This window comes from Cheilinus undulatus, linkage group 5 (genome assembly GCF_018320785.1).
Source record: "Cheilinus undulatus linkage group 5, ASM1832078v1, whole genome shotgun sequence".
Taxonomy (NCBI): domain Eukaryota; kingdom Metazoa; phylum Chordata; class Actinopteri; order Labriformes; family Labridae; genus Cheilinus; species Cheilinus undulatus.
The window spans coordinates 18,701,046-18,716,084 of NC_054869.1; the positions used below are offsets into that span (position 1 = coordinate 18,701,046).

A 15,039-nucleotide genomic window follows, 5' to 3' on the forward strand; every position below is an offset into this window, starting at 1 on the left:
GCCCCGAATCATTTTAGTCTTCATCAGACCAGCTGACATTTTAGTGAATTAGTCTGTTGAAGGTTTGGTGTGCTGGGCTGAGGTGGGGATGTTTCAGCTTCTCTAGTTTCTTCCCCTCCTTCTCTTGGTCATATCATGGAATCGATTGTCTCATTTGGTCGTCTGCTGGCCTTTGATTGGCTGTCATAAGGCAAATATGTGTCTGGTGTGTAATGCTGTTCTTGCTTGTTGCTCTATAAGCTGTGGATCAAGTTAGCATTGAGTTTCTTTTGTCAAGAAAGAAAAGCATGGGGATGTTATCATAATCATTAACATTTAAGTTGAAAAAAAAAAATCTTATCCTGCACTTTATAACACATTTGGCTTTATATTGTTCTTTTTTTTCATATGAAAATGCCAGTCAGTGCTATTTAGAGTATTTAGAGTTTGGGACATGATGTTTATGTCTGTGCATAATTCTTATTGTTTCATTTCTGAAGTTGGACTGAAGAAAAATTATGGTTTTGTGTGCCGAAAATGTAGAGAGATCACAGTACAAAAGATTCATCCGTCAGCTTTTCCAGTTTTGGTAAAAATCCCAAACATTTTTGTGTTCTCTTTTCCCCCATTATTAAGAGGAAATATGAGAAATAATAATCCAAAACCATTAAGAAACAGATCTAAGAATACAGACATTTTGCTTTAATGTCTGTAATTATTAAATGTTTTGAGAAAGCTGGTAAAGAAATGACAATATGCCAGCTAATCTTGATCCTTTTCAGCTTGCTTATAGATCTTACAGATCAGTGGAGGATGCCAGATCACTGTCTATTTGTACAGTGAGGGAACATCTGGAGAGGAAAAATGCTAGTGTTAGAATGTTGCTTGTGAGATTTTGGCTTTGCTTTTATCATTATTGTGCCATTGACACTGGTGTTAAAGCTGAAAAATCTAGGCCTCTGTAACCCCATCAACAGGTGAATGTACGACTTTCAGACAGGCAGACCTCAGACAGTTTATGTCAGTAATTTAGTAAAGCTATTAAAGTTGAAGGCCTTCAAAAATCATGTCATTTCAAATGACCGGCAATGCTATATTGGTCTTTCTGAACGATCTGCCTGTTAGTTTGACTATTATTTATCAAAGAGGACACTGTGTGTGCAGGCTGAAGGCTTCACTTCTCCATATCTTGAAGTTAAAAGTGGAGTGCCTCAGGGCTCAGTCTTGGAGCCGCTGTTTGTATCAACAGTATCGGTCAAAATGTACCAAATGCAAATTTTTGTTTGTATGCAGATGACGCTGTCCTTCCTTGCTCTGCTCCTGCACAGGCTCTGTCGCTTACAGGAAGCTTTTGACGCTATGCAGGACGCTAGAGCCCTGCACGGGACTGTTTTCTTCAATCCGCTCCTGCCCGCTCCCGATAAAATTTCTGCACATTACCATGTGTGTTACACTCCCGCCCGCACCCCCGCAATGTGTATGCACACTCCCGCCCTGACCCGCAAAACCCTGAGAATTCATGCCCACACAATAATAGAGATGCATTGATTTTGTGTCTTCTCCTGTCCCGCAGGAGAAAACACGTAATTTTCTAGGCTATTAATAGAGATTCAGACCGGGTGCTGTTCCGGCGGTAAAGGAGAAACAAAAGTGTCACGGAATACATCAAAAATGAAAAACAGTGCCTTGTGCAAAAACGAGCCAAGAAGATCATGTGAGTTCAAACAACCTATTTATCAAAATGATTAAAAAAAGAATCAGCTGGAGAAAAGCATGTACAATCGCCCATCGACGGAGAGCATCTCTCTCCCTCACTCTCTCTCTGAGCGGCAGCTGTCAGTCAAATCTACCGCGTTTCAGCACCAGGGATACCTCATTTAGTCATTCTCATCATAAACATTACTACCTTTCACAACACAAAAACCTGCTTTTTCAGTTGAAATAATAATTTATGAAACTGTATTTGTCTCGCCATTTAGTATTCATTAGTAGATATCGATCTGTTATTCCATCAGAGCTTGTCTGCAGAAACAAAACTTGTCAGACTTGCCTTGTTTTCTTTGTCTGTTGTAAAGACCTTGTTTGAGCTTCTTTTCTACATCATTTGTTGACTTCATCATTCTGTCGCTCGGCTAAATCCAGATCCCGCAGTGTTTTTTTCAACCGCCCCTTCCCGCCCGCAGCAAAGTTCAAACCGCCCTCTCCCGTGAGATTTGCGTTGGGTCCCAGGGAGCCTGCGGGACCTAATCCCAGTGCTGCCCTCTACAGGACACCTCATGTGAGTTAAAATTAGTTTGGAATCCTGAAAAAAACAAACTTAGGTTAAGTGGCTTTTTTTAGTTTGAAAACTATCTTCTATTGCCACATCTCAGGGTGATGTCATTGAGTTAGTCTCTTCTTGTAAATACCTTGAATTTTCGACTCTGACTTTTGAGCCTCATATTGAGCATCTTGTAAGGAACTTGGAGTTACATTAGGTAGGGGTTTTACTTGGAAATAAATCTTGTTTTTCTTGTTTGTTTGTTTTTTTTTTTTGCAAAGAACAGGCTTGTTGCTAAAACTTTTATGCCTTTGATTAATTATGTTCATTATTTTTATACATGCACGCATTTTCCTAATGCCTTAAATTTTTAGATAATGTGTACCACAGGGCACTGAGGTTTGTAACAAATCTTAAGTCATATTGTGTATGATCAAGTTGGTTGGCCTTCATTGGCCACTCATAGACATAATCATATCCATATCCTTATTTATAAGGCAGTACTTAACCTACTTCCATCTTACTTGTATGAATTTATCCATGTGAAAAGTTCTTTAAGTCACAGTCTTTGCTCTGTGACTCAGTCACAAGACTTATTTTTGCTGTCTGTGCCCAAAGTCGGTCTTGAGATGGGTTAAAGGAGTTTTCGATATGCTGCTCCTGCAGCCTGGAATACTCTGCAGGAAAATTCATGTCTGGGGAGCTGGTCTCCTTAAATTGTTTTAAAAGTAGATGAAAGATGTTGGAGGAAGATGCATCAGGTTGTAGATGTTTTGATTGATGACCTTCTTAATCTAAATAAGTTTTCATGCTTAAATAAACTAGAATGAATGAAAAGGGGGCAAAAGAACAGTGTGGTTATGTTGTGTTTGATGTGGAGTAAGAGGCTAGTTTGCACAAAAAATGCCAGGGTCAAATTTCTTCCCTGTCCAGCACTGATTACATGTTGCCGATTTAATACTATAATATACATCATGTCACTCTGCTCATCAGCCACAGTTGTTGCATAGTCTAATGCTTTGAGAGTGAAGCAAAGAATAAGTTACCAGCAGAGCTTAATACTCCTGTGGCCTGGGCCCATCATTTTTTGGATCGGGACAAGTGCAGGACAGGGGATTTGTTATTGAATGTATTCCTGAACCATCATTGCACAGACAGCAGCTTGACAACAGCTAACAGCCAGCAGTTATGTGATTTTTTGTGCATTACCACATCTCCTCCATCTTTCCTTCACAACCGATCAAAAATCAAAATCTTTTCCACAAAGTGCTTCCCTCTGTTCTCAGCTGAGCAGGACGTGAAGAGGAGAAAAGAAGGCAGGAAAAAATAAGTAAAATGGAGAAGAAAGTTGTTAATGTCACTGAACCATGAAAGGCTTGGCCTCAGGTTGGAATGATTCGGTATACAAGGTTCTTAAGTGCTGTGGCTGCGGGGATAAACATAACTTACATCAGCCCTTTGCTTGTACAGGAGATTTCCTCTCCTGGCACTTACAACCTCAACACTCTAAATGCACTGTGATTCACACACACACTGTACACCGTACCATCCAGACCCTTTCAAGTAGCACATGCACACACTCTCACACACCAGAGGGCAAACGAGTGTTTTGAATAGTATTTTTTATTCTGTTTGTAAGCATGACAGTTGATGCTGCTCACATATACACGCAGAGTTTAGTCGGCTTTGTGAGATGGATTTATATCAACAAGGGTGTATAAATATGTTTTGTATTAGAGCACATTATAAATGTAATGTTTGACTGTGGTTGCATTCTATGTCTTTTTTTCTCTCCAGATCATCACTCAGTATGTTTACGAGCTGTTGGAGAAAAAGTACAACATGACTAAAGAAATCCTTCCAGTAAGTACCGTGAGTGAAAGGAGGCATTTTCCTCTTTGATAATGTGCTTGAAGATTAAAGCTAGTATTAAAAATGAAAATTGACGTAAATTCTTTGGCTTCAGAGCGTGATTATGATTTTGAGTGTCCTGTTTAAAAACATAAAGAAAAGAGGATTGTAAGGTGTCAGCTCTGCTCATTCTTCACCACTCTTTGTCTCTCTATCTGAGTCACTCCCTCTCTTTCTTTTACCAACAGCCTTTGTGCAAAAGTGTCTCCTCAACAAATTAACTGTATGGTGACGTGTCATTTCAAAGGCGCAGCATGCTGATGCTTAATCTGTTTTGCATTCATTTTCACTGAAGGGGGACTTTCTACTGCGCCATCATGGAGTTATTCTTTGCCCAGCTCATCCCGGCTCAGAGCACACACTTGATCCCTTTTATTTGTGCTCGGAAGCATGTTTGTGTCTTTTTGCCCCCCCCGCCCTTGCTCTTTTTCCCTTTATAAGAGTTGTGATCATTTTTCAGGCTGCGTTTATAGGGATGTTAGGCAGCCTTGGTGTTTAGGAGCAGAGCAGAGTTAGCTCCAGCGCTAACAGTGTCCATAAATCACCAAGCCAGGGACTCAGCGCCTTTCATTAGCCCTCATACACTTTTACTGGTTTATCTGCGTGGCCTATTTATCTCATTATTCCTCTGGAAAATTGCTCTGTTCTGCTTTTCTACTGCCCACCCGCCTGCGTGTATGCTGTGTGTTTGTGTGTGCGTGTATTTGTATGGTAGTGGTGGGTCCGTCCACCTGCGTGGCATTGAACTTGTGACCGTAGATTTTAAGAAGATTAACCACAGCCAAGTATAGGGAGAGGGAATGAGGGAGCACTGGAGAATAAAGGGTAAGATTTTCTCCCCCATTCGCCTCTCTTTGTCTGCTTGGATTAAGTTCTTGCAGCTGCCACCCATGGCTTTTATGGACAGTGTTTGTCTCCTCAGAGATTCTTCTAGCCATACTTGGGTGCAAAGACACATTGGGATGTGGACTGAGAAACTCTCTTAGCCCCTCTCTCAGTCCATATTACTTTCTGTCTTAGTTTTAATCACATAAAAGCTGTTTTCTGATCATGATTATTGATGATTAGTTTTCTGGTGCATATGAGCTTTTAATTACCAAGGCCACAGAGGAGAATTTATTTTCTCCTAAAACTTCAGCATGTTACATAAACAGCTTTTCATAATGATTATCAGTAAATCCAGTGAAGCAGCAGAAACCAAACCATACTTTTGAAATAACAATTTGTTCATCTTGTCCTTTTGCTGCTGTTTCATGGAAAGAGAATCAGTTCTATTTTGTTTCTGTTAAAGTCCAAAAGGCAGATATTATTAAGAGAACATTATCATGAAGGTCAAATTTTTAAACAATCTTTACTTTTGTTTCCTAAATGTTTAGGTGGATGCTAAAGACGATGAGCCCACTAGCTTTATCTACTTGAGTCCAGATGCCTTGCCCAACCCGTCCAAGCTGCTGATGCTGATCCAGGGCAGTGGCGTGGTGCGGGCTGGTCAGTGGGCCCGCAGACTCATCATCAACCAGGACCTGGACTCAGGGACTCAGATCCCCTTTATCACCAGAGCAATGGAGGTAGGGGACACAACAGAAGAGGTTCAAGTGATGCTGGACTGATTTCCTGATCTTTGATGCAAATATTTATTTTGATGTGAACTAAAGAGGGATGCAGGTTTGTCAAGGGCACTGAGGACAATGAGTGTCAGAGGAGGATATTTGTACAAGTTTCTTTTCTCTTTACCCTCTGACACATCCTTTGTTAACTCTCTGAGACCAGCATTGACGTGTACGACAAGAATGCCTTTGTAGCTCTTACAGAATGTTTTCTAGCAAGCCTGGAACTTGGGTGACTTTCTTCAGTCTTTAAAGATTAAATCCACACAAGTAACTCTGATATTAAACATCTTTTTATCCATTATAATCAGTTTTTTGATCGTTCCTGCAGTTAGCCGCTTTATCCCAGAATGCATTGTGACCAGAATGTGGCAAACAATGGCAGGCTGTTCCGTCGTCACAAAATGCTTTGCTGAACAATACATCTGCACAGACTTAGAAACTGGAGAAGAGAGCCTGAATGACTCATAATAGAGAGAAAGAAACACAGATAGGCTGTGATGTGTCCCTCTTTGTCACTGGAGACAGGAACTGCCTAAAATAATAACTCGTATTCCCAAAAGAGCATGGACTTTTTTGGAAAAATGTGGATATTTTGAAGACTTTTTGCAACGGAATGATTTGTTTTTACTTTTTGGTCCCAGGGGATGGGAGAACAGGTTTGTGCAAAAAAAACCATTAGCCATTGATGTTTACTGTGTTGAATACATAGAAATCTTTGAGTTTTAATTTGCGATTAGATTTTTCCCCCCTATCTTTATATTCCCATAACTTTTTTTTAAATTGAAGTAACATTACTGCAGCACACCCATTCCTAAAGCTTGGGTTTTCCTGAAAAAGGGGATGTTTACAACTTGATTGTGCACCACAGCGTTGATGTTTTACAAGCTTTTAAAGACAAAAAAGGCGAGACACAATGGATAAAAACATTGCATAGGGCTCAGAGGGTTAAAAGACCAAAATCTAATCCAGTCCATGTTCATAATGTGGTCTTTGGTACCATATGGTTTGTCTGTTGGGATTCTGGTGAAAAAGTTTTGCATACACTGCTTATATAAAGGACAGACTTGAGTACTTGGAGCGGTGGAAGGTGTATTGGCACAATCAGTGACAGTGTTGTGGCATTTTGTTTTCTTGTATTTGACTGGAGGTTTGAATGTAATTGTGGATAATTTGTTGTTGCTGTGTGCTCTCATTGCTGACTCTCTGGGTGTACTGCATGGACCAAATTCAGTTTAACTTCATTGTACAATTTACACAAGAGAAGAGTGGGAGGGAAACTTCATCCTGAGGTCACATGAGAAATTATGTGATGTTGAGCACTTTCTATACTCCACAGCATCGTATAAACACAGATCCACCTGACATGTACAAACATAGTGCCATACTTTTCAGTTAAACTATGGTTCTATGACTGGCCTTGAATCCTATATTGTCTTCAGGGTTTCCACTATATGTAATTGATCATGGCGCACCGCCACGCCAAAATAAAAGCTGCCATGCCTTCACAATTATGATCTTTTTTTTTTTCAGAGGTTAAAAATGTAAATTATATTGTATGAATGGATTCATATAAACATATAGTCTATATTTGCGCACATTTACGAACCATAATAAGAGTTTGAAATTGTAATCATGAAATGTGACACTGCTCTGTAACTTAATTTTGAAAAACGAACACCGGAGTCTAAACTTCCTGTCTGACGTCACATACAGACGGCTGATAAACTTTAATTTTGTTTAGTTTAGTACTTCCCTGATTATCATCCGATGATTAGCGGTAAACCTGTGTAGATATATTCATCATTAACCGTGTCTCATGATGGAGATGAGACGCTAGCGATCTAAAGATAGCTCGTTGTCGTAAAAACTCTGGCAGAACTTTAGTTTCGTTTCTGTTACGATATGAGACTCGATAAAAACAACAGGGACGGACTGTCAGGCTCCTGTCAGGAGCAGTTGAGTGTGTGTCTGTGTGTTTGTTACGGACTAGAGAAGAGACAGTTTGTGTGTCCGACTGTGAGTGCGGGTCGGTCTGACAACAAGCATGAACGAACTAACGTTAGCTTGTTGAATACGTGAGTGATAAATTAAGTTATCATAATATCAGTAACTTTCATAGGCTGAGGCTTACCTTTGGCTCCTCTGGGATGAAATAATTGCAAGAGGACATAATAAAAGCAGAATCCCACTATAGGAGTCATTAGTATGATCTTAAAAGTGTTTTTGTATGTTTAAAAGGAGGGAGGCAAAGTAAAAGCATAAAGAATATTTTCATTTTTTGAATTGTTTTTATTTGTGTGTTTATTCTGTGGCATGTCCAAGTTATTTAATTTAACAGAATTTAATAATGTAATGTTACTGTATGTTGTGTTAAAATTTCCGGGGTGGGGGGGGTTAGGCAAAGCCCTCCCCCACAGTTTCAAAATATCCTGGAGGAAACCCTGGTCTTGTTAGTGAAAGAAGGCATAAAACTGAACGTAATGGTTTTCAAACTATTACGCCTCCTTTTGATTCATGATTCCCATGTTTCCCATGTTGTGTATTCACAGTTACTAATCTAAGAGAAGGGAGCCGATAATCTAATGTGAAATATAGATTAGTTATTCTTTCCTACCGTATTATCACATGAGTGTATACATCTGTGTGTTAGCTAGCAAATGCTGCCCTGCTTGTCTTATTATTTTCATCTTCATCCCTGTGTTCATTTGTCAGCGTGGCTGAAACTACCTGCGTAATTTCATCGCCCCACTGTTCAAATTGACTTAAGGGAGATCCTGCTCTCCCTCTCTCTCACTCTCCCTCATTCCGTCCATCTGAAAGCTGTAAAGACTTTCAAAGCCGTCTCCTGCGGTGTGCAACAACAGGAGAGGTTTGGGCTGTGTGTGTGCGTGTGATTCGGCTTCCCTCAGACTTTGAATTACAGCCGCCCTGGCTGGTATTTCAGCTGGAGAAGGCAGGGTTGTGCTGCAGAGAGCCGAAGTGACAGCTTCGATATAGAGAACACGGTGTGTGTAGTGTGAGTGTTGCTCATTCATCATAGTAAACAAGAAATCGTGTTCTCACACCCTGACAAATCATCATCCAGGCATTTACCGCACACAGGCCGTCTACTCTCTGTGTGCCGTGGAAAGACAGGGAGAGACATTTACAGTCAATTCATGCCTGCTGCCTGCATCCATTACAGGAAGGTTTGAGGTTTATTATGTCATAGCATGAAATTTGTGAGGATGTATTTTAAGTGCTTAGGCAGGAGTTACAGCTGCTTAACAGTGAGAAGGAAGATGCTGAGTGATTGAATCTGCCCTGGTGTTTTTCTTTATGCATTTTTTACCAAAGTTTCCAAGTATAGCACATGGAATAAACTTATCAGTTTCACAAATGAATGACAGCTCTATGAACCAGAAATTACAGTCAGCATAATCCAACATCAGCAGCATTAAGCCATATTTACAGCAAGCAGTTCTGTGATAAGACCATCTCAAGGACAGCCAATCAGGAATCCTGAGCCTGTGCAGTGTGGGATTGGCTGGCAAGTGTTTACTGGTTTCCTCTCATCCCATCAGCCATCACAAGATTTTTTTATTAGCTCATCCCTTTCAAGCACAGAGAGATGATCAGGGATCTGAAACCAGCAGCACAACACTAGTGACTCAGTTCTGAACTCATTTTAGTTAATTGAGTCATACAAAAAAAGTGAAGTTGAATAAGAGGGCTGACATGTCTTCAATAATACACCCTAACATATCAGTATCTCTGTAGGCATATTATCAGCTTTAAAATAATGAGGTATTTGACTCTGGCAGAATGACAGATACTCAATATATTTGATTTATAAGTACGTTTAGTGTTGTGTTGGGTCAAATTTTTGAGTATACTCTTTCTAATGCTTAAATTAGGCTCCATTTTCCAAAAATGTTTTCTGGCTAGAATCTTTTGCCTCTGGTGCAACTCGTGTGAAGTTCCTCATGGGAAGTTGATTGGAAATTCAAAGCCTGCAGCAAAGGGTCAAATGGAGTGCGTTCGGCAAATATGAGGGGTGGGGGTGCTTGTGGCTTTGCAAAACACAAGTGAGCACACAGGCGCTCACACAGATAGAAGAGTTAATTTTACTCACTACTTCTGAAGTGTGCATTTGTTTGTGTGCACTTCTAGTGTGTGTACGGGCTTGCACATACCTGTGTTACAGCACTGCTAAGTCTAAGCTGTGCTCTGTGGAGCTTTGAGTCAGCTTTTCCTCTCTTCCGTTTGGAAAAAATAGCTGATTGTGCTAGTTAATCAGGCCCCTCATGCAAAACACACACATGCACACAATTTCAGGGTGAATCTTGGGGCATCTTGCTTACACTCCATGAGATGTTTGTATGCTCCTGTGTACACACATATTACAAACTTTGTGTTGCTGCTGTATGATTGTGTCATGTTTTTCAGCTGGAAAATGAGAAGTCCAATCATATACATTCTGTATACATTACATAGATTTTTTATTCTATCTGTGCAGGTCCCATGCATGATGTTTTCAAATATGTTTGCACATGGGAGTCATGCTATTCTCATAGATAAATATTAAAATGACAGGTGAGAGGAGGATGCAACCATAGACTGGGGAAAAAGGGCTTGAAAAGAGCAATAGGGGTGCAGAAAGTAAGAAGACTTATGATTGGTTGGAAGAAGGCTGAGAGGGAAAAAGAAGATGAGGGGTACAAAGGGGATTGAAGCAGGAAGAGAGAAGCAAGTGGAGGATGAGGGAGTGACTGCAAATGGGGAGGGACTGGCAGAGGAGAAACGGGAGTGTAGAGAGAGAGAGAGAGAGTAGGCAGAAGGCAGGCGTCTGACAGCTCCACTACTGGGAGAGGGCCTCTTAATGACAGCTTATTCCTTCATGATTTCAATTCTTGACAGTCGACAGGTCTGCTTGTTGCATCATGGCAGCTGTATCATTACCTTCTGGCCCTGTCACTGCTCTGCATCCTGAGACTGAGATGGTGGAGGTGGAGGGTGGGTGCCATGGGGTTTGGTGGGGCTAGGGGAGGGGGAAGAGAGAGAGCAGGAGTGTAGGATGTGGGGTTACAGTCAGAATAATTGAGGATGGAGGGAATATTGGCGAGTTGTGTTAGTTTTGGTTGCAGTTAGAGTTTAAACTTGTGGAAGTTTGTGGAACACAAGAAAGCTGTGGTGAGGCCTCAGTGCTACTTTATCATAAACAGGGCAGTGACGGAAGTTCTGCTGCAAGAAGTTGAACTTTTAAGTAACTTTTTTTCTTTGCTTGTTTAAACCAGTTCTTCTCTTTCTTCTTTTACTTCCTCTGCTACATTTGTAATGTTTGAAACATTTGTCTTCCTAAATGTTTGTATTCCTCTGGATAATCTATTTGTTTCCAGATGGTCAAAAGTCTTCTGCTTCGTTTATCTGATAATAATTAAGCAGCCTTCTTTGAACTTTTTTTATGTATTTGTCTGAAATGTGAACGAATATATCCCCTGTATTGATATCGATATCTCTCCAAATTGTTAACACAGCCACACCAACCACAAAAACACTGTGTGCAAGAACTACTTCATTAAATACATATGCTTATATAAAACAGATGTATGCCCCCTGAAAACGTTCCCCCTGTTTCACAGTCAGGCTTTACAATGTTGTGTTAATTTTGGCAGTAATTTTGAATTTAGTCATACACTTGTTCCAAATTATTATGCAAATACGATTCCAGTTAAACAAACACGCGATTTTTATTTTTTCAGTTGAAGTTTTCAGTTGTCATGCTTCTCCTGTTAGTTTCCATCACTGACAAAAAAATCTCAGACAGGCTTTGTCATTAGATTGCCAGGTGAGCCTATTTAAAAAGAAACTACTTAAGCAGGTTGTTTCACATTATTAAGCAAGTCACAGGTTGCATGCAATACGGGGAAAAGAAAGATCTTTCTACAGATGAAAAGCATGAAAAATTAAGAGAGATCATCGTACTGTGAAAGGTTTGTGTGTGATTCAGAGCGCAGACGGGTTTGTTCAGCTAAAGGTGTTTTAAGGAAAGTTTCCTCTGGAGTCCCTAGAACCTCTCAGTAAAGGATCCTCCAGAGGCTTGCTGATGTGTGAATAGCTGCATTTCGGCCACCCTTAACTAATGCCCCAAGGAGGAACGATAGCAGTGGGCTCAGAAATATAAAAAGACAAATTTTTAAACAGTTGTATTCAATGAATGAATTTTGCGCCACACTGGATGGTCCAGATGGATGGAGTTCTGGACGGTTGGTGGATGACCACCATGACCAGCAAGGAGGTGGTGGAGTGATGTTTTGGGCTGGAACAATAGAAAGTTAGTTTGTAGGCCCCTTTAAGGTGCTTGAAGGTGTCAAAGTGACCTCAGCAAAATATTTGGAGTTCCTAACTGCCACTTTCCTGCCATGGTACAAAAAGAAGAACCATGCCTCCCAGAGTAAAATCATTTTCATGCAAGACAATGCACTATCCCATGCTGTAAAAAATTCCACTGAGGCCTTGGCTGCTATGGGAATAAAGGGAGAAAAAAAATCATCACCCCCTTACCTCAACCCTATTGAGAATCTGTGGAGCATCCTATAAAAGATTTTTCAGGCTTTGTTAAAGTTTTTTCAGACTAGTTTTAATTGTGTAATGCACTTCCAGGCCACCATAGAGGTAGCTTATGCACACAGTAGAAATATCATGAATTTTTAATGTCCAACACACCAGCACTAACAGTTTAATGTCCTTGAAGAAAACTAGAGTAACTTTTTGTCATAGTTTTCTTCATCAAAGATCTATTTTAGCAAGGGCTATTCAGTTAGTATGGCATGGGGGCCAGGACCTGAATAAGATCCCATATGAAGGGCCTGAATTGCATGGCATACAGTATGCTTCAATCAATCAAACTGTTTAGGATTATCTCATCTATAACAACCTCTTCAACTGACACAAGAATACACACCTTGATGGTCTTTGCAGTTGTAAATGGCTTTGTCTTGTCACCTAGAATCCATACCACCAGTAGTGATGCTGATTTAGATCTCTCTTGTTCTGTACAAGCCCAGAAAGGGTACCATGTCTTTGGTCTGAACATGAGGTCTGCCGCAAAATCTTCTAGCAGCAAAAATCAGTGTGCATCGATGTGCACTCATTGCAGAGTAAGCTCAGGGCCTTGCTCAAACAGATATAAACATAAATTCTCTTTCTATCCGCTGTTGAACTGTTTGCATCTGCTTATTGTTTTTAAGATAGAATAGACATAGACAATTTTATGTGCTTATAAGGATCTATCCAGTTAGTCTGGGACTGGGAAAGAAATGTGGCTGATTGTACAAATAAAATAAACTTAAATCATTTTATCAAAAATCCTCTTTAAGCAGAAGTCTATTCAAAGGCCCAGTAAAAATGACCATGGGGGCCAGACCTTGCCCCAGAGCCTCCACTTGAAGAGCCTAGATCTAGGCTGTCAATGGGAAAAAGGTCGATGAACATTTTAAGTCATTTTTAGTTGAGGAAATTAACACTGCACCCAGAGAGATTTTAAGTGAGTGTGTGTTTTCAAAAGTGAATCAAAGCTAAGAGGTTTGTTTCATCCGGAAGCTAAAAGGGAGCGGCAGAAAAAAGAAACTCAGAGAGTGAAATACTCTCTTAATTTTTCTAATGCTGCTTTTCAGATTTAGTTTGTCTCTTTTAACACCTTAGATACACAACACACTCCTGTCCGTGTTGTGCCATGACCCTGATTGGTGTGAAGATCTCTCTCTCTCTCTCTTTTCTTCCTGTGTCTCCAATCACCACACTTCCTCCTCCTCCATTCTCATTAGCTCATCTAATTTCCCCCAAGCGGTGAGTTAACTTGTTTGTGTGTCGGTGTGTGTGGTAACACGATACAGTGTGTGTATATAGTCTATCTGGGGGCATCAGGTGGCTACAGAGACCAGACAGGTATCATTCAAGCCCAGCCAGTCAGGTTTAGCCGTAGGACAGTTTGTGTGTGCATGCTTGTGTAAATGTGTGTAAGGGTCAGAGATACTCTGCCTTACAGTGGCCTTGTAACAGCTGCCCTGCAAGCAACACACATACATATACACACAGGTATACGCACACCTCCAGGTGTGAAGGTCCCAGCACATCCTGCAGGTCAGATCAATGCACTTGACACCTTCAAAGGCAAGTGTGGGGCCTGGACTTGCTCCGGGGTTAAACCTTTTTTAAATAGCATCCCGCGGGAAGGCAGCTGTCAATAACCAACCATAATTACCGGGGCCAGGCCCGCCAAGGGCTCGGCTGCGCAGGCCAAATTAAAAATTGATCAGAGGCAGAGAAAACATTATTTTGTGGTGGTATTCCCTGTCCTAACAGCACACTGCTGCCGTATGTGAAATCTCATCAATTGAGGTCCAAGCCAGATATCCAGAGACCTATTTATCTATCTGCCCCCCCCACCCCCCTATGTCCACATCCACAATGCACTGTTGTCCCTGTTGTAAAAAAAAGTATTTGCATATTAAGTGTCTTTCCTTGTGCATGTCTGTGTGTGTGTGCATACTGTATGAGCATCAGCTGATTGTTATGTGCTCCAGGTAATCGTACATCATCCTCTATCAGTGTAGGTTGTGTGCATGTGTGCCTGGAAACCTTGTAGCAGTATATTGATTGTGGTCTCATTGAGTTTCTTTTGGCAGCAAGCCTTTATTTGTCAGTCAGAGAACGATATGAAGAAGATATGTTCATCCTCAGGCTTCCTTTGGAAAAAACACGAGCTGCTGTTTCACAAGACACTGATGTATGAGAACAACATTTTACAGTGGGTTTGAAGTATTCTTAAAACATGTGAAAGGTCATGGTACATGATTTTTATCAGTGTTACTGTTTGCTTGTTGAGATAGGACACATTCTGCCTATTTTGCTTTAAAATTAAATTTCTTTTGGGAGGTCTTGTCTTACCATAATTACCAGCGGCAACCATAATTTGCATCCAGTGCAAACCTGCCAGATAAATCACACAAATATGGAAGAGGGGGCATGCATTTTGGCATTCAACATTTGGGCTAAGAGCAGAAAGTCAACACCCATCGCATTTTGTGGTGTTAATAAGTGTTGAAGGGTCTCTGTAAACACAGGAAGTGTTGATTTAACACACTTAGAGTTACAGTAAATTAACTGTGGCATATTTTGGAGTGCAGATATCATTTATCTTGTGTAAAGTACCTTGGCACATAGCAAATGCACTTTCTCTAGAGGATTCTTCATTCAAATGTAATCCAGTTTGAAAAGTGTGACTACAAACTTAACTCA

At 40.6% G+C, this 15,039-nt stretch overlaps 1 protein-coding gene across 9 annotated transcripts in view; it reads left to right on the plus strand.

Annotated features, from left to right (window-relative positions):
* The window catches only part of fam172a (family with sequence similarity 172 member A), a 222,474-nt gene that overhangs the window by 28,429 nt on the left and 179,006 nt on the right, over positions 1–15,039 (plus strand). For all 9 annotated transcript variants that reach the window (XM_041787663.1, XM_041787664.1, XM_041787661.1 and 6 more), the window contains exons 5-6: positions 4,037–4,102; positions 5,527–5,718. In XM_041787663.1, coding sequence (XP_041643597.1) covers positions 4,037–4,102; positions 5,527–5,718 — 258 coding nt within the window. The remainder of the gene's footprint in view (positions 1–4,036; positions 4,103–5,526; positions 5,719–15,039) is intronic.